The sequence below is a fragment of the Megalops cyprinoides genome, chromosome 7 (genome assembly GCF_013368585.1).
Source record: "Megalops cyprinoides isolate fMegCyp1 chromosome 7, fMegCyp1.pri, whole genome shotgun sequence".
NCBI lineage: Eukaryota > Metazoa > Chordata > Actinopteri > Elopiformes > Megalopidae > Megalops > Megalops cyprinoides.
Window position 1 is genome coordinate 20,978,108 of NC_050589.1, and position 20,102 is coordinate 20,998,209.

The following is a 20,102-nucleotide window of genomic DNA, read 5'->3' on the forward strand; positions in this document are numbered from 1 at the left end:
ACAATATGAGCACAAGATCACTGAGGGCAATTACAATAGCAATGTAGTGAACTATTTTACATGATTGTCTTTACTGGTAGTACACATTCTGTTTCTAAAAACAGCCACGGCAGTCTAACAAGTGTGTGATTGTAGGTATCTTGCTGGAAAATAAATCCAGACCTTACTGGAAAATTGGTTTTCTCTGAAGCACCACTACACAGTCAATATGAATAAACTCTCTCAGGGCAGGTTTACTTTCTAAGTAAACAAAATTAAGTTAATGGAGTCCCTTCCGCAGGACAGCACTCCATCTAGAAGAGCGACTAACAAGAAAATCTAATTCTCTCAGTGTGACATAAATCTTATTAGAATGATGACAGGATGACGGAAAGGTTTAGATCAAGAGACAAACTGAGTTATGGCAAGGTACACAGATCCACACACTGTGTGTTGTATACAGGTTATGCACACTCCATACACATACACACACACACACACACCAAGGCGGGCCAACACACAGACAGACCGAAACATTTGGAAGCTTGTCATTTAATTAGAATAAAATTAGCAGGTTTTTAAGCAACATTTAAAAAATCTAACAAATCCATTGGTCCTATTTACACATAAGTGGGAAAAAAAAAACAAGTATAAAGTAGGTGACCTTCATCCAAGTCGTTCTCAGTGGACAAATCGGTCACGGGTAATACAGTAAGGAGCCTGGTGATCTGCACAAGCACGTGGAACACAACTGCAGAAGTAATACCCTCTCAGTACAGGATGTGCTCCTCCTCTTCCCCTTTTTCTCTCTTGCTTTGAGGCACTAAAGGCTTTCGGAAGCTGATATCTGACAGACACGTCAAAGAGTTCTGAAATACATAACGGTTGAAAAGGGGGGAAAAATAATTTCCCTCTGTTCACCATTATATCTTGCACACTTAGATGGTTGGTGGCAGATTAAACTAATTTTCAAAACTACCACTAAGGGTTTTTTGCAAGACACGGAACAACTATTCAAGTGACGGGTGACAAATGACGAGTTGATGGCGGAGTGTCGATGCCAAGCGGCTGTGGAAGGGGACTGTCCGCCCGTCCTCCTTTTCCTCTTTGTTCTTTCCTGTGGAGGCTCTCCACAGACGCGCCTTGTCTTCTTTCCTATAACTCTCCCTTGTGGAACCCCAGTCTTCCTTCTCAACCTGTGACTCAGTGCAGGATCTCCTGCTCCTCCTCTTCATCATACACCTCCTCTGTCTCTCCGTCCTCCTCCTCTTCGCCACGATGCAACAGGGGCAGCTCCAGGTCTGGGCTGTCCTTGCTGGGCAGCTGTCTCAGTGTGGCACTCTTTCCTGAAACACACACAAGTATACCCTTGCCAACGACTTTTAATAGGTATTTAAAATAAAGTAAAAATAATTCTTCTTTGGTAAATTGACATGCATACCTCTACAATAATGGGCAATTTGGGTACATTAAATATATAACTCATGCAGTACAAGTATAAAACTCAAGTTGGAAAAGTGGTGTGGATGGATCTGTCAGATGTCTGATGGGCGCTCCCACCTTTGGAATAGTAGGCCTTGAGCCCCACGTGCAGGGAGATTCCGGAGAGACAGACAGCAAAGCCCAGCCAGTTCACAGTGGTCATCTTATCCCCCATAAACACGGCTGCTAGTAGTAATATGCACACCTCCTACACGTATGGAATGGAGGAAAAAAGACACGATGAAGATGAGGGAAAGAAGGAGTGATACAGCGATAGGAGTGAGGCATGAATAAGAGAGGGAGGAGAGTGAAGGAAAGTGAGAGTGATTCAAATGTGTGCAGGGTTTTCAGCAAAGGAACTAGGGAGGGAAAAAAGTGAGAATGGATGAATAAAAAGTGGGTGCAAAGGAGGTGGTGTACGAGGACCAGAGCTTTCATGGGATGGATAGGGGAGCTTAAGTGACAGTGTGGGACATTTCCACAAGATGATTCACCTTGAAGATGCCAGCAATAGACAGCGTGAGGCTGGAGGTGCGGGACACCAGCAGAAACTCAGAGAAGCCCAAGCCAAAGGCCAGGGCTCCTCCCACCGACAGTGTGAAAACGGAGTACAGCAGTGGGGAGAGGTCACTCACTCGGAACAGCTTTGCTGAGCTGCATATGCTAAGGGCTAAAGACAGACAGACAAACAGACCCACACATAGATATGGCCATCTTTCAGGCTATCAGTTCTTTTTTTGGTCTATTTTTTGGAAGAGTCGATCAGCTCTATCTATTCACTTTTATTGTTGATGCAAGTTTCATACCATTGAGTTAACTTAGGGCCTATGACATAAAATAGTATTTACCCTCCCTAAACTCAGATTAAGCATTTCTTCACAAAGTATTTTAGTTTATAAGGAGCCTAAAAGATGTTTCCAATAGAAAGGTGTTTAAGTATTTTATCTACATTTTTATTCAAAATTATCTAAACAATCAACTAAATTTAGTGATTAACTGACAAGTACTTGTGACAGACATCAGTTGATTTAAAAAAAAAAATACCATCTTACCTTCATTGTAGAGGAAGAGGGGGAAGAGGCCAATGAACATGAGGGGCTGCAGGTGATACATGGTGTCCACAGGATTCTGAAGGCCTGTGAGAATGGCCATGCAAGAGTCACATCACTGATCGCTCACCAGAGAAACAGCAGCTGTGTACAGCATTGGGCCAAATCAAATCAAGGTCAAATGGTCAAATCAAACTTTTGGATTAAAAAAGCCATATGTGCAACTTTTCAGGACAAGAAGTGACAGCATTCAGGATGCATTCAGGAAAGAGGGATGCTACAGTGTGGCAGTGCATGGTGGCAACAGTGTATCTCGTTTGTGACTGTAAGATGTAAAGGCTGCTATACCCTGACTGTGAAGAGCAGCACTCCAGCAGATGTTTCAGGTCATCATCAGTTAGTAACACACTTTGAACATAATGTAATTGATTCATACACAGACAACAGATCCTTTAACAGCAATTAAGGGTGGAATAGGCTTGGAAGGGTAGAAAAAAAACAAGAGGTGCTCAAGGAGTGCCTTTGAGTCTTTCTGGATCAGGAGAACTGGAAAGGAGCTAGAAAACTTCTCTCAATGTCCTGAGCAGAGTAGCCTATAGGTGACTCGTACCCCAAGGTGCCTTGGAGGTGTCACCTGGCCTCTCTGCTAGCTCTGCGACTCACCCAGCTCTGCCTTCTGCATCAGAACCTGCGTGAGTGTCCAGCGGATCCCACCAATGAAGGACGCCAGCAGCACCAAGATGAAGCCCTCCAGGTTGAATTGCGTGGACTGGTAGGTAAACATGAACAGCCCGCCAGCAATCAGAAGCACCACCACAATCAGGAATGGGTTCTAGGCATGGTGGGAGAAGGAGGAAATGCTTGGGTCAGAACAGCAAATAACAATGCCACATAACATTCATAAGTGATACGTTTTTCAGATGTGTGAAAAATGTGAGGGAAGTTTAGCCATGTTCGTAATCTGGCTGTTGAAGCATGTAGTGAGCATTACAAATCAAAAATATCAGTTGTGCTTCAGCTGATTGGCTGTAACATGGCTGTAACCCCCAGTTTAAACCATTTTCAGGTCATCAGGGGCAAGATGCTACATACATACTTCTATTAATTACAGTGGATGAAAATGTCCTTCATAGGCCTTCTGAGTGCAGGATTCTAATGGCAGAAGGTCAAGAGCTCTCTCTCTCTCAGACAGCTGACATCCAGCAGGTTTCCAAACATCCCTGCTGCCAGCAGTCCACTCACACTAAACTATCTGTTGGTGATGCAAGTCTGCCCCTAGTTTACGACAGAGATTAACCAGGCCAGCACAAAATACTTTAAATGGTAACAGCAACAGCCTGTTAACAACAAAAGGCAGTTGTAACACGTGTGATTCATTTTTATCAGTGTGATCTTCAACCAGCACTTACTACACAAAAACAAAAAATACATATACAAGAAGGACACTGTAAACCCTACCTGTCTCTTTTGACTGAGTGAACAAAGAGATACACCAAAAAGAGCTATCCATTTATACCACCAGTTGGCTTTTTTCTTCTCCTGCTTCAGTCAAATAATTGTTGATTCTTTCTGAGAGGGAAACTAATCACCAGCCAGTACTCTTGAGATCTGAGGTTGGGAGGACAGAGGGGGGAGGAGATGACTGACATCTGACCTTTCCTAGTGAGCACAACTTACTGGAACAAACTAATTAAATATCAGTTTGTGGAATAGAAAAGGCTCTTCTGATTGATGGACCCTTGTGAAACGCTACTAATAGCAATGCAATCATGGCTGTCATTAGAGCACATTGTCTATACAGAAACAGCGGCTGATTACAGTTCCTCCGCATCTTCCAACAAACTGTGTGTCTTCTTCACACACTAGTACTGGCATTATTACACAAACACATTATTTACACAATACATGCCTCCCTCCCCTCACTGCAGACATACTTTGACTGGCTTCTGTTGGTTGAGGTTTGCACTCCCTGCCCCATCACACCAAAACCAAACAAAGTGAATGGGAATTACAGAGATCAACTGAGGTAATTGTTGGTCCTGTCCAAGGGGCATACTTCTGTGGCACACCACATCACGCCATCGAAATCAGAATAAGTCTCTGAAGTCTGAGCCCCAGCTCAGCTTCACACACACACACACACACACACACACACACGCTCAAACAACCAAATGATTGCATTAGCACATGCGCATGCATTCGTGCATGGGAGTGTTACAAAAGTTGCCAAAAGACATAATCCCCATAATAACAGCAAGTCTCTTCTAGGAAAAAATTCCTGAAAAGCGATTACACTCCTGAGAGAGCGAGTTCCCTCACCGGCTCCTCCAGCTTGAAGATCAATGAGAAGAACAAGATGAAGAGGACAGCGGAGGATTTGGTCATGGTGTACCTGAAAGATACGGACAGAAAATGTCACCCTGTCCACTCTCCTGCGCTGACCATGAAGAGCCAGAAAAGAGGGGTGTCTGGATATCTGAAGAGTCGGCCATTTCTTTGTTCTATTAAATCCATCAATGTTTTACTGAGTTATGAAATATTCAGAATTCATAATTTAAGAAACTGAAGCTGTGACTGACTCAACTCTTTCACCTTGTGCCAAGGGCTTCAAGTGGATCAACAGTGCCACAGCATTTACTGTAATGCAACAATTATACATGCATCCATGCCCGCACAAGCAAACACTAACAGACACACACAGACAGTAGTGTCCTTACAGGCTGATGGTGATGAAAAGGAAGCTCCAGTTAGACAGGCCTATATCCAAAGCTGTAGCCAGGGCTGATAGGGGAAAAGAAAGGAGAGGGAGAGAACAAACAGTGAGAACATCAACCAGAGGACTGCTGAGTCTCAAATGAAGTTTCACAGCTCTGATTCATGAGCATCTAAAAATATACCTAAGAAACCTGACATCCCAGGGTCCAAATGGGATGATACGTGCCCTATATGCAACTACATTATGACAGACTGAAAAGTATTCAGACCCCTCGGGAGCACCGAATCCAAACTCAATCTGGACTTTGGCCAGGAGATCTAGGCTGAGACCTTTCTGTGTGATAACACCCCTCTATCTCTTTGCCCTTTCCCCTCTCCTATTTTGCCTTTTTTCCTTATATTCCGTAACTTCTCATCCTTTCCAACATTCATCTCTCTCTACATACGAGTCTCCCCCCAACTCAGTTCCATAACTCCTGGTCTCAATTAGGTTGTCAGCTATTTTATGTCTGTCCCACAAAGAACACAATGATTCTGATAAAGCAATGGACTCTGCACTTTAGGACTGAGGGTGTGAATCCCTTAAGAAAGCTAAAAAGGACAGCTGTGCTAATCTGTCACAGGAAATGCAAGACTATCAGGGATTTAAGTTGCTTTGGACACCAATAGCACAGCCACTGGGAAGCAGCGCTCACTGCACATGCAGACTGACCTGTTGGGGCCACTTTGAAGAGGTACTTCTTCCAGCTCAGCAGGACTCTGGGCTTGCCGGTCCAACACTGCATTGCACTGCGTGTCAAGGCTGACAGGCAAAATATTATGGCCAGGTGTACCAGGGTCATGAAGAGCGGAAAGTGGAAGCCCTGGCCAGTGGAGAGCAGTACACACAGAAAGTTAGTAGACCACCACCTTCCCTTCACTCTGCACAGTGAAAGCTGGGTGCTACTCCTGTATGTCAGCATTGATCATACTGTCATGATCATAAATGCCACCAGCACCTTAAACCTGAATGATGGTAAAAATACAGGTGCTCTTTCAGTGCTTTTGATTCATTTTTCACTTCTTGATGAAATGCTCACACACGATGAAACAACAAAACAGTGAAATGTTCACCTGAGGGTAGTGGCTGTGGACACCAGCGACACTGCTATTACACCACTGTGCAGTTTTCAATCTAAACCATCTACCTGTACCAGTTGACTAAAAATCATAAACATCCAATGGAATTGTGAAGAAGCACGTGCAGGCTTAGCACATGATATCAAAAGTAAAAAAAATGAGGCACAGTCAGGCGTGTCAATCCGAGCCCCACCTTCATCAGCCATTTGTTGTAGAAGGTGATGCCGATGGAGAAGGTGTAGTAGAAGATGACGAGGCCAACGGTGCGCAGCGCCCGGCACACGAACTGTACTGGCCACGCCATGCTGCCACCACGCCCTCACCCTCTCCCTCTGCACCACCCTGGCTGGATGGGTCACTGGCTACCAAAAAAGCTCCACGGCTCCATAGTGCTGATGTGCTCCCTAGCAGACAGCTTGCTCCACAACGCACTGAGTAGAAGAAGAGAGGGAATGGAAAAAGGTGGCAAGAGAGTGGAGGGAAGGGGAGGCAGAGAGGATAAAAATGTAACAGACAGGGCAAGAGAAATCGGTACTTCAGTTCGCATGCAACCACCACAAATTCACACCACTTATAGTGCCTAGTACAGGAGTTCAGTAATCTGAGATTTCGCAAATCACCATTGCACTGTTATGTATGATTCAGTGTTCTCCTGAGAAAGTGGCTAATTTGAGAATAAAACTACTGTACCCTTCAGTTAACTGTCAACCATTAGCTGCACTACATCGTTACCTAAAAAACTTGACCCGCTAGTCCTAATTAGTAGAGAGCAAACAAGCTCGCCAACTTCAAGCGTTGTCACAGGCCAAATAAAAGACGATCCAAAATAATTGTAAGTGTTGATCTAAATATGTCCTGTTAAGTTCCCAAAGTCAGTTTATCTAGTTGACGTTAGCTGAAAATATGCAGCTGAATTGGAGAAAATCACACAATTTAAAGCTGGCTAATAGCTAACGGAGCTCAACAGATGTCTGATAAATTGGCTGGGTAGCTAGGTAACCTTGGTACGGTTTCCCTCATTGGTACAGACAATGCACTAACAAACATAAATACACGCCAAATATGGCGTATGTTTAGCTACCATACAAACAGTGTTTAGTTATGTTAATATCACTGCCCGCTAACCACTTGTAGCTAGCTAGCTGGGCAATTTCATCACCCAGCAGCTGTGATCAGTTACCAGAAATGACGTTATGGTCATACGGACACTAGACTAGCTACAGCTGTACAATTGTTCAACTGAGTTAACTTACTAGCTAGCATACGTCGTATATTAGCTAACATATTCTCGTATGTTGTGGCTGGCTAAATTTATACTGGACAGCTAGCTTGCTACCTAGCTAAAGCAGCTAACATAATATCAGGTTCGCCGTTTCAACGCAGGTAGGTAGCAAGCTAGCTATCACATGCAGTTCCCCTTACCGCGTTGAGACAGTCCCGTCAAGACACCCAGCCCTGACGCGTTTAGTTACCAACTCGGTAAAAACACACACACACACACACACAAACTGCGATGAATTAGCTAACTCCCAGCAATAACACAGTCCCCATTGACGCCGTCATGACGGAATGTGAAAAGGGTACACCTCCGTGTCACGTGACAGGAGGAACTTGGGAGACGTGTACTTCCAAAGGTGGGTAGCGAGCGGGTTATAGGTCGTGCGACTTGAAACGATGCAACAGCTGCCAGAAAGAATGCAGCCTTCTGACAGACTGACAAAAAGGAATTTTGCTTGCTTGCTTTAGCGTAATGAGCACTATGGAAGGCAAGTAGGATATTCTGGGCTGTGGCCTGGAGGAAACAGACAAGTGACCATATGCAGCATGAAACCATGACTGTTGAGCTGGACATGTGTAAATGTCAGAACGGGGAATAAAATAGTTATAGTTATAAAACAATTATTTCTCCATGGTTTGTGAAGAAAACTAAAAACAAAAAAGCAAACACTGTTGTAACTCAGGCTTTCCTAAGACACAAGCACACATTGGACATGACAATAGTATTTAATTTATTAGTCAAATAATCTGAAGCTGTTCACATATTGACAACCTTTGTGAAAATTTCTACTTAATGTGAAAGGCATGTCTATGCTGCATAAGAAAAAAAAAACTTAAAACTGTAAAATAATTACCAAAATGTTTTGTTTGAAGTAGTATGAGTTTGAAGTAGTATTTTCCCAATTTTGAGCAAACAATATTTACGAGGTGGTTCACTATGCATGAGTCTTACCAGAATTCCACCTTCCAGCAATACTTTTAGGGGTTTTCATGGAGAAAACAATGAGAAATTATAAATAGTGTAAATTACAGTTCAGTATAACTTCAACAAGAAAAACAACATTTAAAAAAGACATTGCCTTGGGGTAAAAAATATGTAAAAACAGAAAAAATAATTTTAATGACATTCCTCAAAAAATATGTAGGCCTTTACAATGTCAAACCAAGTGAACATGAACTTCATTTTTTAAATATTCTTTTATTTTGTGGATTGCATTGGTGTGTAGTCACTGGTAAGGAAGAAGAGAGTGTTTTCATTGGTCTAAAACGTTATACAGTATTTTTGATCAAGATAAAATTTCATTGAGGTGCACGGGCCCAGACATATAAATCGACTCTACATTTATACTTTCAATCTGCGCCCTCTTGTGGCCATCCAGTAAACTCCTCCACTCAGTTTGGCTTTTCAGGTCTTGGGGCGCAACCACTGACCAGCCAGCGGACCTTGTATGTTTTTTAACAAAGAAGCATCAAGAAGTCTTTGTTGGCCTGTGCCAGGTGTCTTTTTGGCTGTCTAAGAGTCAGGATGTGGGGATCACCAATGGAGCAAGAGGAGAACAAGAGACAAGAGGTGAGTGGGTCAGGAGGGGTCATAAGGAGTAAGAATACAGTCCTGCAGTCTTTGTTTTACTGCACATTTTCCATCATCTTCAGAAATTCTGTAAGAAAAATTAAAAATAAACAAATTATTTCTGAAACCTGAAAATAACACTTCCCCATTATCCAGCCAGACTTTTTCCTAATAATATCTAAAACTGGGAGCAGACATTTTTCATGACACATACAATATGGGGTGGTTTAATACATAAAATGGAGTATAAGAGGCTAATATATGGATACGTCTAAGTATCAGAGACTTTCTGCTCACTTACCGTCAAAGTCCAGCATGCCGTCTGCGTTCTTGTCTCCATCCTTCAGGAGCTCATCAATTTCTTCCTCTGTGACACTCTCCCCGGTGCTGCGGATGATCAAGGCAAACTCCTCTCTGTCAATGTAGCCATCAGCATTCCTGCCAGACACATCCGGAGATACATTAGATTAAATTACATTACATCACATTATTGTCATTTAGCAGGTGCTTATCCAGAGTGACTTACATTACATAACAGTTTCACATGTTATTCATTTATACAGCTGGATACTTACTGAGGCAATTCTGAGTTAAGTACCTTCCCAAAAGGTACAACAGCAGAGCCCCAGCAGGGAATCAAACCTGCAACCTTTTGGTTATGAACTCTGCTCTTTGACACTATGCTACACTCCATAAATACTTTTGACTATTAGCACCAGTGAAAATTCAAGAACAAAAAGATGTCAGTGCAGTCAATTAAGTGAAATGGGACAGCCTGTGAATTCATCCCCTTTGGAATGACATACTTGTCAAACACACGGAAGCATTCTGCCAACTCTTCTTCACTCTTGCCAGCCTGGTCTTCCTTTAGCTGTCTGACCATCATGACCAGGAACTCCTCAAAGTCAATGGTGCCACTGCCTAGACGATGAAGGAAATATTACAAAAAGCAATTGAGGCTACAGTAACATATTGTTGTATATTGTAAGAAAGCGCATTTGTACAATAATGGAATGCCTTTACATACTGTTTTGGCTAACGCCCTAACAACTAATTTAATATCTACAGATTGCTGCAGTGGATTTTACATTACTGTAACATCAAAATGTGAGTACCGTCTTCATCAACCTCCTCGATGATTTCATCCAGCTCCTCTCTGGTGGGGTTCTGACCCAGCATCCTCATGACGGTACCCAACTCCTTGGTGCTGATGTCGCCGCCGCCATCGGTGTCGAACATGTCGAAGGCCGCCTTGAACTCTGGGATTGCGCGACAGCGAAAACACTTTAAATATAGATCACATACCTTGGTAAATATTGCACAACACCAGATTGCTGGGAAATAATACAAACATTGTACTATGCTACCACGAGCCAGTTACGGGTACCTCTTTCCTACCCTTTCAATTTCTGAATTGGAAACGTACTTACCGGCAATCATCTCCTCGCTCAGGTAAGAGCGGGCTTCTTGTTGTGCTTCACTCTAGGAGGTCAACAGGTACATCATCACCATTATCATATTAACATTAACGACGCAAGTCCATTACATAGATCTTCTTGCTGTTATGATAACGCAAACAACCAAAGCAATAATTTGCAAGGACAAAAATACCGGTCTTCATATATCTAAATGAAAACGGTTTACAGGACACCTCCCGTCAAAGATGGCATAACCACATAGGACTCGACAAAGTTTCGTTATGTTCGACTCCACATGGATTATTATGAAATACCTTGGAATTCCGTATAATCAGTTGTCCAAACATATAATACCATTCCGCCACCACAGACGTACACACACGTCTTCTCCTCGCAATACTTTTCTAGCGGTACTGAGCTCTTTAGCATTTTTTACATGTAAAACACGAGACAGTAAAGTAAAAGAACAGTATGTATACTGAAATCCGGTTACTGTTTATTTAGCAGGTAATTGCAATAATGCAAGATTGTCTTTATGTAATTTGTAGGCCTGTCTCGCAAACACCTAAACCATTACTACCTGTGTATTTTATAAACCATATCATTCTTTCTAGGTGAGAAACACGAGTCATGTATTTTTTAAAACGCCTGAAATTCCATTTTTTTAATCAATATTTCCCTCTGTTCTATGAAACTTCGCATTGCGTCTTTTTGTCACTCCAAGATATTAAAAAAAAGACTGTCGGTGAGTGATTAATCTTACCATAGCTGTGGATTATTTTTTCCCCTGAAAAAATAAATTAAGAAATCCCAAGGGAAAGGTCACTCCGCGTGCACCTCAACGGAAAGACTAGACGTAAAATGAGCGTACAGACACACTTAAAGCCTGTCAGTATAGACACGCCCCTCGTGGCATCGGTCCTCCAGAATTAGTATCTTCAGCTTTTAGGGTTCTGAGGTGCCTGCAAGCTAATCGAATTTTTGGGACGTATACTGACCTCGCGTCTGCAAACATTACTACATTAAACCTGGCACATGGGTCTTTTGGAAGAGACACAAAGCAAAACAGATTTACAATCTAGTATTCTTGGAATGATCCAGGGTAGGAATTGGGTCATTGGAGGCCATTCAACATGAAAAGTTCCCAGAGTGCGCGGGATTTCAACACAAGCCTTTTGATTTGAACCTGTTCTTAAACATGTGTTACGTGTATATGTATATATAAATATATACTTGTATGTTTGCTCGTGTTCTGCATGATGTCCTTACAATGATTCCATCCCTCTTGTTGATGGGGTTATGGTCATATTTGTGTTGCATTTTGTTGAGATTGACTGGAGCCTTACAACCGTGTCTTTGTGTAGTATGCCTGCCTGAATGTATGGAGGGAAAAAAAACTAAAGTACTGATTCTGTTGTGTGGTTGCATTTCCTGCTGAGAAAGAATCTGAAGGTTTGTGTGCTCCAGTCAATACAAACGGAGTAGTAGTTTAACTTTAGGCGTAATCCAAAACTCTTTGAAACTGCTGTGACACAGAATGGCCGAGCCCTGAATAGCTCGTTGGTCAGGGCTATGTGGGGACGTGACAGCGGCACGTCTGCTGTATGACACTTGGTCAAACTTTCCTTGTATGGTGGTTGTTTCCTGAGGGAAGGGCCCCATGGCAGTGGTGGGAAAATCTGAAAGTGGTGGGTGGGAGTAGGGTGTGGTCTGTATACACATGGTTTTATGGCTTTTAAAAGAGGATTGGGTGGGTGCACTACAGAAGCAGTGACCAGCTACTAAACCCACAGCTGCAGGCTTCAAACTCCAAACCAAGTATCTACGAGCTCCCGGGCACTATCTGACAACATATTAGGTGAACAACATTACAGTGCTTTGTATCACCACAGGTTTGTTTCAAAAACAAAAACCGTTGTGTTCTCTCGGTTTCACACAAAAAAGAGCTGTTTTTTTCTTCATTATGGATGAAGACTACACGATGATCTGAAGAAAACTGTATTACAACTATGATTTCACATTTTGTTTGTTTCATTGAGGATGGTGATGCTGACCGTCATGCTCTGTTAATATGTTTTACTGTTTCTGTCTTATCTTGTATTATATCTTTTGAGCACTAAAGGGATGGAGGAGACACACTCCCTCCACCTAGCTGTAGCCAGGGTAGCCAGGGTAAGTACAGCACAGGCAAAAAAGTCTGATGCAAGGTAGGCTATATTACCTTAGGGTTTGTCCAAGAGTCGCAGAGTGATAGAATGAATTAACTTATCCTTCAAGCCTTGTTTGTAAGGAAGATCACTGCAACGGACAGGATCAAAGGAATCAAAGGAAATCCAAAGAGGCAACAGTCTCCACAGATTTGCGGCTGCTCACAGCAGACTTTTACTAGCTGGCTGGCATGGAGGACAGATCAGGTGGAGGTGAGGGAGGCGAGGCCATGGGCGGCACCAGGGAGGGGCTTGGGGGTGCTGTAGCTACCCCTAGGATAGCCATAGCACCCCCTAACACCTCGAAGAAATTTCTGTGGTTTATTTAGAATTTTTAATTTTTAATGTGTGAATACTATAATGGCATTGTAACTGTCACGGAGCAGGTACTGCGTATGTGCGTGTGTGCGCGCGCAATGTAATTTTATGTAGGGGTCCAGACTTGGCCATAGGTGGAACACTCCACTTGTAGTAATGTAGATGAAGGACTGAGATATGGCCACACAGACCTAACTATGGCCCATAAGTGAATGCTTGGAGCAGCTGCTGATGTTCTGATAGTTTCATGGCGCAATGCCAAAAGGACACCCTCTGTCAGTACTCCCGCCCCCTCCCGCTGTTGTGTTTTCGTTTTCCCCGGTCCATGTTTTTTTTGTTTTTCCTTGTGTTCTAGCCCTGCCCCGCTCCCCGCCCTGTCTCCACCCGCCTATTGCCTTCTCTTGCCCACCCGCACACCTGTTTCCCATCCCCTCATCAGCCCAGCCCTACTGCCCTGCTTGTCTCTCTTGTTTGCTAGTTTGTTGCAGTGTTTTCATATCTGTTTCATCCCCCGCCGTTGTTTTCTGCTTGTTGTCTTGCCCGTTCTCCAATCTTGCCTGCGCTCCGACCTCGTTCCTGCCTGGCACCTGAACTCGATTGCCTGATTGCCTGCCTGCCAGGTTCCTGACCCTGCCTGCTCCAGTTCCCGACCTTGGTCTCGTCCCTGGACTGCCTTTCTGTTTTTTGGACCCTGCCTGCTTCTGGTTTACGAGTTGCCTGACGTTTTCGAATAAACTGCTTGGAACCTGAAACCCCCGTGGTCCGTGTTTGTGTCCCAGCCTCCATCGTGACACCCTCACCTTACCACTGTGCACAGAAACCCACCATTGATGAGACTCTGATTTTATGAATGAATCGATTAATTCCAGCTGGTTATTTTTCTTGTCTGATTTGCATTTGGAGAAGTGCTTGAGGCACATGTCATAGTTATCAGATGCAAATGACAAAGATGCAAGGTAAACAGAATGCTTTACAAGCCAAAGACGCATCAGAAGCAAAGCTGGGAAGCAGGTTTATTTTTTCATGTGAGCATATCCGCAAGCACGTCCGTCTTAAACAATAGCAAGTGTGAAAGAGACAGCTGTAACGCAATGGTGGGGGTGGTTCGTTCTTAAGATATTAGTGTATATATTTATGCACATTCTGAGCCCCACAATGCCAGTGAGAAGGTGGTGCTGTCACAGAGGGGTGCTGAATACTCCAGTTCCTCTTGGATCCCCATCGTTTTTTTCCTCTTTTAGTGTGGGGAGGGATTTCTTCACATCAAGTGCCACATATTAGGAAGGTGCCACACTCAGGTAGCAGAGGAATGTTGCTTGTTTCTTTACTGTACATTTTCCATCATTTTCAGCCATTCTGAAAGAAGAAGCCAGAGAAAAAAAGAGGCATATTTCAGGTCTGTCTTAAGCAGACCCATGCAGTCAGAGATGCTAGTGAGCCTAGGAAAGGACAGGAGAAAGGGAGATCACTCATCTCCCTGACAATAGACATCACTCGGAGCCACTCCGCAAAATAATTCAGTTCCAATAAATTAAATTCCGTTGACAAGGAGACCTGCCGAGGAAGCCAATGTACTTGATACAGCCCCACCATCGAACACACACACACATACATACACATCTTCCTTTCTTTCACACACAAATGCACACATGCACATATCTTCAAGCACATACAAACACAGACATACACAGGTCTACAAATTTTAGAATTCAGGTGGATAAAATTCACATGAATGCACAGACACAGTGTCTGTACAACAATGAATGTCAGTTGGCGGTAATGAACGTAAATGATAACACATACACAATCATTCATTATAAATAATTCAGTTTGTGTGTTTGTAAATGTGTACATATGCATGCATTTTGGGGCCAGTTTGTGCATCTTACCGTCAAAGTCAATCTTGCCATCATTGTTTTTGTCAGCCTCTGCCATCATTTCATTAATTTCTTCCTCTGTCACAGGCTCCCCTGTGGCGAGCAAGATCTCACCAAACTCCTCACGGTCGATGAAGCCGTCACCATTCCTAGGATGGGTGGTGGAGGCAGAGTTAAAGTAAAGAAACATGAGCTATATACATGCTACAACCCACCTGCCACCTCCAAAAAACTGTCATACACATTAGTGATGTTACATTTTGTCAACAAAAAAAGGATAAGTAAGGGGCTGACTGACTTCATGGTCATGGAAGTTGAACACTAAAACTAATGCACTACTAAGCCATATTTAACTGTCTCCTGAGTAACTGTGTGCTAGATGTGTACAGATATAAAATGTGTGTGTGTGTGTGTTTGTGCCTGTGTGGGAGTATGTAAGGATGCTGCCTTGATAATTCTATGATTACTGATTGTCACTCATTTATATTCAGATGAATGTGTTCAGGTCACAAAAAATAAAATGGATTCTTCAGTACCTGGAAATTATGTTATATCAAAGCTATGTGCTTGTAGCATGAGTCATGAGTAATTCACACCTGTTTCTCAAAGAGAAAATGGCTACTGGCAAATCTGCAAACTCCATTTTTCCATTTTATTTCCATAAAACTGGATGGAGCAAGGTACTATGTATGAAAGTCACATACAAAACAACTAAAGAAAAATTTCCTTGATCTGACATTGGTACATTGTCTGCATGAAATCATAATGGAGAGCAAAAGACTGAAAATTCTGTCAGAATTTGGAGCCAGAGCTGACATACTTGTCACAAATTCGAAAGCATTCAGACAATTCCTCCTCAGTCTTGCCAGCCTGGTCCTCCTTTAACTGTTGCACCATCATGACCAGGAACTCCTCAAAGTCGATGGTGCCACTGCCTGGGTGGTAGAGTGTACCAAGGGATGTGGAAGAGACAAGTTAGGGGAAAATACACACATGAAAACATCAAAAAAGCAGATAGGCTCAAATGCATGTGGACAAAGAATACACACAACCAGGACAGCACTTCCTCTCACATCGACTTGCAAGGACACCAAGTAAGGGCACATGACTCATGGCCTATGACCTTACCATCCTCATCAACCTCTTCAATGATGGCATCCAGCTCCTCTCTGGTGGGGTTCTGACCCAGCATCCTCATGACGGTGCCCAACTCCTTGGTGCTGATGTCGCCGCCGCCATCGGTGTCGAACATGTCGAAGGCCGCCTTGAACTCTGGGATAGCATGGCCATAAACACGATAGTAATGATGGGGAGGGGGGTGCTGTGTTTGTGTACTGTTTGTCCTTTATTATTTGGTAAATTCTTCAACATCAAGGATAATGTATTGAATGCGTTCCAGGTCATTATCTTGCATTGGCTCACTGCAGGCGAGCAAGCCTTTACACAGATAAATGGGCTCACACTCACCGGCAATCATCTCCTCACTCAGGAAGGAGCGAGCATCGGTCTGGGCATCAGTGGGCTGGGATGCAGGGGACAGAAATAACAACTTCAGCAATGAATAACATATGCACAATGTCAGAGTGACCTCGGACCAGGGACTTTCATTAAACCCGGCCATTACAATGGCTTCTCTCTGCACTGCTAGGGTAATGGAAAAGAAAAACTCCTTTATCATATGATACTAATTGTGAATATATGGCAGTTGCACTCAATGACTGATCGGTAGTAAAAAAAATCTTTGGCAATACTATCCTTATGCCTCTGTCCTGACTAAAATTTGATGAGTTGATAAAGGAAGCTCCATATGTAACTGTTGGAGACGTGGGGCAGTAGTCAAACAGTGGTCACTACTAAGTGTCAGTTACAAGTAAAGGATGAACATGACTGCAAAGTCTAATTTGAGTACCCATATTTGAAGTCCCATCATTATGCCCCCACTGTTGTATTGCCTGACAAGGCCTTTACAATGAAAGGCCTGTGGAAGTGTGCCTTTCAAAAGACAGGAATTTTGGTTTTTCATATGTAATGGTTGGACCAGCCAGAGTTAACTTCAGCAGACATAATACTATGCTATTGCATATAGCACACTGAACAGATTAATGTGAAAGGTGTAGCTACCACATAAATATGAGCAATAAGATTCAGGTGATAGCTTCTATCAAGATAAATAAATCTAATGTAACTTTCATTTTCTGTATTGTGCTGCTGTTGCAGGTCTGCAGCAATAAATTTAATTACGCCTGGATGTAAGCTGAGATCATATTCATTTATGCATTCAGAAAGCATGAGTGAACTGGGCCAAACAGATGCACAAGTGCATAGCTAAGAACACTCAAGGATTAGTACTCCCAAGAAGAGATCATATAAAAAACTGAGTAATAGCACAAGTATGCCTGGACCCTGTGAAGGAACACAAGGAGATTTAACAAGTCAGATATAGTGCTAGTGACAGGCTGCTCTGATTTCCCTGCTGGTTTTGATTTATGCCCCCTCTGTAATTATTGTGTTGGGTAGTTAGTGAATAATGAGTCAGTTTCATACCCATATAACCCTTCAAGAATTAACAAACCCATTGTAACCTACCGCTAAATGTACTGAAAATTCAGTACATTTATGTTATTTCAGCAAGCAGTATAACAAATATGAGTTGTGATCTAAATCATTACCATGAACATACTTGCTCTAATAACACAATCCTGTACATTTCTCGAGGAACTCCAATTAGCACCGGTCACTGCTATTTAATTAGAATGTCATTTAACTAGAATGTTTTTCTGCTCATTATCTGCAAAGATAAGGAATACAGTTTCAGGAAGACATGTCTGACAAGCAATGCTCAGATAATAACCTAGCTGACGCTGAGACATTTCTATCTGTTCCAGGATCAATCTGCCTAACATTTACCTAAAGTATGAACATGCTATGGCTATTCCCCACAGTCACCATCTATTCCCAACACACAACTCAAAGCTCACAAAGAGCAGCATTTCATGAGAACTAACAAGTTAACAGGCTATGGCTAACAAGAGACCAGAACCCTCTGCTGGTCACAAAAAAGGAAGAGAAGGAGAGGAGTCATTTTTAAAAATTTTAAATCAGGCACAGGCAAATACAAAGCTATGCAGAGGTTTAAGGAGCCAGCTGTGTGTGTGTGTGTGTGTGTGTGTGTGTGTGTGAGTATAGCTAGGAAAAATTGAATATGAGAAAAATGGAATATGAGGGTCAGAGCAGGCTCCATAATTTTCCTGATCCCAGGCAATTTCCTGTGCGTCTTCAGTCTTTTGAGCTAGTACATCCAGAAAAAACCACTCAGTCCACTCATCTGTAATGAAAAAAATACTAACATTTTTATCACTTTTTATATATACATATAACCTTATTTTTTCTTAATGCTTGCCCATTCCGTTTCTTACCATGGTTTCAGTAGATGTCAGAGAATACAGAGAACTTGGGAGACAGCTTGATACACAGTCATCCAAAACAACTTGACTCTCCTACAAGACTTCTCATCTTAATATGTACCCTCAGACCTCAGGCTTTAAGAGAAAATACTCAGGATTGGGCAAGAAGTCCCTTGCATGGGCTCCCACCAGCCAGTCATGGCACTGCTTACATATACCCCCACATCTCATTTCCCCTTATGTAGCTAAAGGACAGGATAAGCTCTCTCAATGACATTTATGAAAAAAATAGCAGAGTCACTGGTTATTTTGGCAATGGTTCAACTAAGCATCTGGCAGCTAGACAGCTCCTGATGTCTTAGGACATTGTGGGCAGCAGAACCTATCACTTAGGATCTTGACACAAATTATTCACTTGCTTTCCAAAATTCTGTAAGGTTCACATACTCATTGGTTTTGAGTGCGTTTGAGTGCAACTTAAGCTCTGCACAGCTAAACATTTAATATAATTTACACATCAGGATGTTTCTAAGGTTATTTAATGAGCCTTTGCAAGGAGTAACATGAAATATAACATAATAGGTAACATATGATTCTCTTTTCCATCAAATGCATGAAAATGTTTACTTAATTTGCTGTAATTATACCACTTTACCATCCCTTGTTCTCTGTTTTTCTATTTCTCACCAACTGTTCACACACAAACATAGGAGAGGTGACCTTGTCAGCTCCATCTCATCCTCCTCCATATCTGATCAAGTTTCCTCTTGTAATCCATGGAGTGCTTCAGTTTCATTCCCTTGGCAAATATACTTAATTCCTAAGACAGGCTTCTGCATACAACACAACAGCAATCAAAGCACACACAAAGCCACAAAGACATACAAATACACACTCCTGTGGGCACACACACACACACACACACACACACAAACATACACAGCTAATTGATGTCCTACCTAGTTCATGACACTGCCAAAAATATACATACATTGCGCGTGGAATTTCAGAGAAAGTGTTGAGTGGGCAGGAATAACAAGCCAGAACTAATCAATTACTGACTACTTTAATATATGACAACTCACTCACACCCATGCTCACACCTACAGTTTGCAGTATTTGATGCAAATGCATTCATTGTGATATCACTCAGCTCATTCAGTTCATTAATTCCGGTTTATTTTATTTGGGCATCAAAGATTTTTACTAATTGGCATCTACACAGAAGAATGGGAACAGGAAGCAAAATAACACATCCTTCCTTAAAAAAGATGATCTTTACCTGTCACACAGCCAATAGACAGAACACACCAAACACAATAGAACATGTTTCTTTTGTTTCACTTGCAACACTCCTTTTAAATCAGACGGATTTATCTTTTAGTCTTTTCAACTCTGTAACAAATAGCAAAAGGCTGTCAACTTGAGAAAAGTTTATTGTTTTATAATGTGAATGTAAAGCAAAAATTAAATTCACTCTGCCTGTCTAGGCTGTCTGGTTTAGGAGATGAACAGACTACAGCATGCATACACCTGCATTGCCCAGAGCACAATGACGTTCCTTAACATGTGAAAATATTTTTGTATATGACTTATTATTTTTGCTGTTGCTCAGATAAATTTCTTTAAGATTATGATCAGTTATTTTAACATTTGTAAGTTGCCTATTCAGTTTTGGACTGAACA

The 20,102-nt window shown here is 42.3% G+C and overlaps 3 protein-coding genes across 3 annotated transcripts; all 3 read right to left on the minus strand.

Moving 5' to 3' along the window:
* Nucleotides 1–555: 555 nt before the first annotated feature.
* Nucleotides 556–7,899, minus strand: slc35c2 (solute carrier family 35 member C2). The gene is made up of 10 exons (XM_036533551.1): nt 7,767–7,899; nt 6,538–6,775; nt 5,938–6,088; nt 5,228–5,291; nt 4,830–4,902; nt 3,174–3,342; nt 2,514–2,597; nt 1,956–2,131; nt 1,540–1,669; nt 556–1,325 (listed from the first exon to the last, which is right to left on the minus strand). The coding sequence occupies exons 2-10, from the start codon at nt 6,646–6,648 to the stop codon at nt 1,183–1,185; spliced, it is 1,101 nt and encodes a 366-aa protein (XP_036389444.1). The 5' UTR covers nt 6,649–6,775; nt 7,767–7,899; the 3' UTR covers nt 556–1,182.
* A 656-nt stretch (nt 7,900–8,555) lies between these two features.
* Nucleotides 8,556–11,447, minus strand: LOC118780882 (troponin C, skeletal muscle-like). Its single transcript, XM_036533633.1, has 6 exons — nt 11,374–11,447; nt 10,623–10,674; nt 10,308–10,451; nt 9,999–10,113; nt 9,494–9,630; nt 8,556–9,280 (listed from the first exon to the last, which is right to left on the minus strand). The coding sequence occupies exons 1-6, from the start codon at nt 11,374–11,376 to the stop codon at nt 9,249–9,251; spliced, it is 483 nt and encodes a 160-aa protein (XP_036389526.1). The 5' UTR covers nt 11,377–11,447; the 3' UTR covers nt 8,556–9,248.
* Nucleotides 11,448–14,135: 2,688 nt separating this feature from the next.
* LOC118780881 (troponin C, skeletal muscle-like) lies at nt 14,136–18,524 on the minus strand. The gene is made up of 6 exons (XM_036533632.1): nt 18,429–18,524; nt 16,480–16,534; nt 16,141–16,284; nt 15,833–15,947; nt 15,025–15,161; nt 14,136–14,491 (listed from the first exon to the last, which is right to left on the minus strand). The coding sequence occupies exons 1-6, from the start codon at nt 18,429–18,431 to the stop codon at nt 14,460–14,462; spliced, it is 486 nt and encodes a 161-aa protein (XP_036389525.1). The 5' UTR covers nt 18,432–18,524; the 3' UTR covers nt 14,136–14,459.
* Between the last annotated feature and the right edge of the window lie 1,578 nt (nt 18,525–20,102).

What these genes read in the sequence shown, in the direction of transcription:
- slc35c2 (XM_036533551.1), bottom strand. Translation starts at nt 6,648, where the DNA reads ATGGCGTGGCCAGTACAGTTCGTGTGCCGGGCGCTGCGCACCGTTGGC. An exon ending in GATGCAGAAGGCAGAGCTGG is followed by an intron (nt 2,598 to 3,173) that starts GTGAGTCGCAGA and finishes CCATTCTCACAG; the next exon opens with GCCTTCAGAATCCTGTGGAC. An exon ending in CTATTGCTGGCATCTTCAAG is followed by an intron (nt 1,670 to 1,955) that starts GTGAATCATCTT and finishes CCATACGTGTAG; the next exon opens with GAGGTGTGCATATTACTACT.
- LOC118780882 (XM_036533633.1), bottom strand. An exon ending in GAGCGAGGAGATGATTGCCG is followed by an intron (nt 10,452 to 10,622) that starts GTAAGTACGTTT and finishes GCGCAATCCCAG; the next exon opens with AGTTCAAGGCGGCCTTCGAC. An exon ending in CGAGGAGGTTGATGAAGACG is followed by an intron (nt 10,114 to 10,307) that starts GTACTCACATTT and finishes TTCATCGTCTAG; the next exon opens with GCAGTGGCACCATTGACTTT.
- LOC118780881 (XM_036533632.1), bottom strand. An exon ending in TGAAGAGGTTGATGAGGATG is followed by an intron (nt 15,948 to 16,140) that starts GTAAGGTCATAG and finishes TCTACCACCCAG; the next exon opens with GCAGTGGCACCATCGACTTT. An exon ending in TGGCAAGATTGACTTTGACG is followed by an intron (nt 14,492 to 15,024) that starts GTAAGATGCACA and finishes TTCTTCTTTCAG; the next exon opens with AATGGCTGAAAATGATGGAA.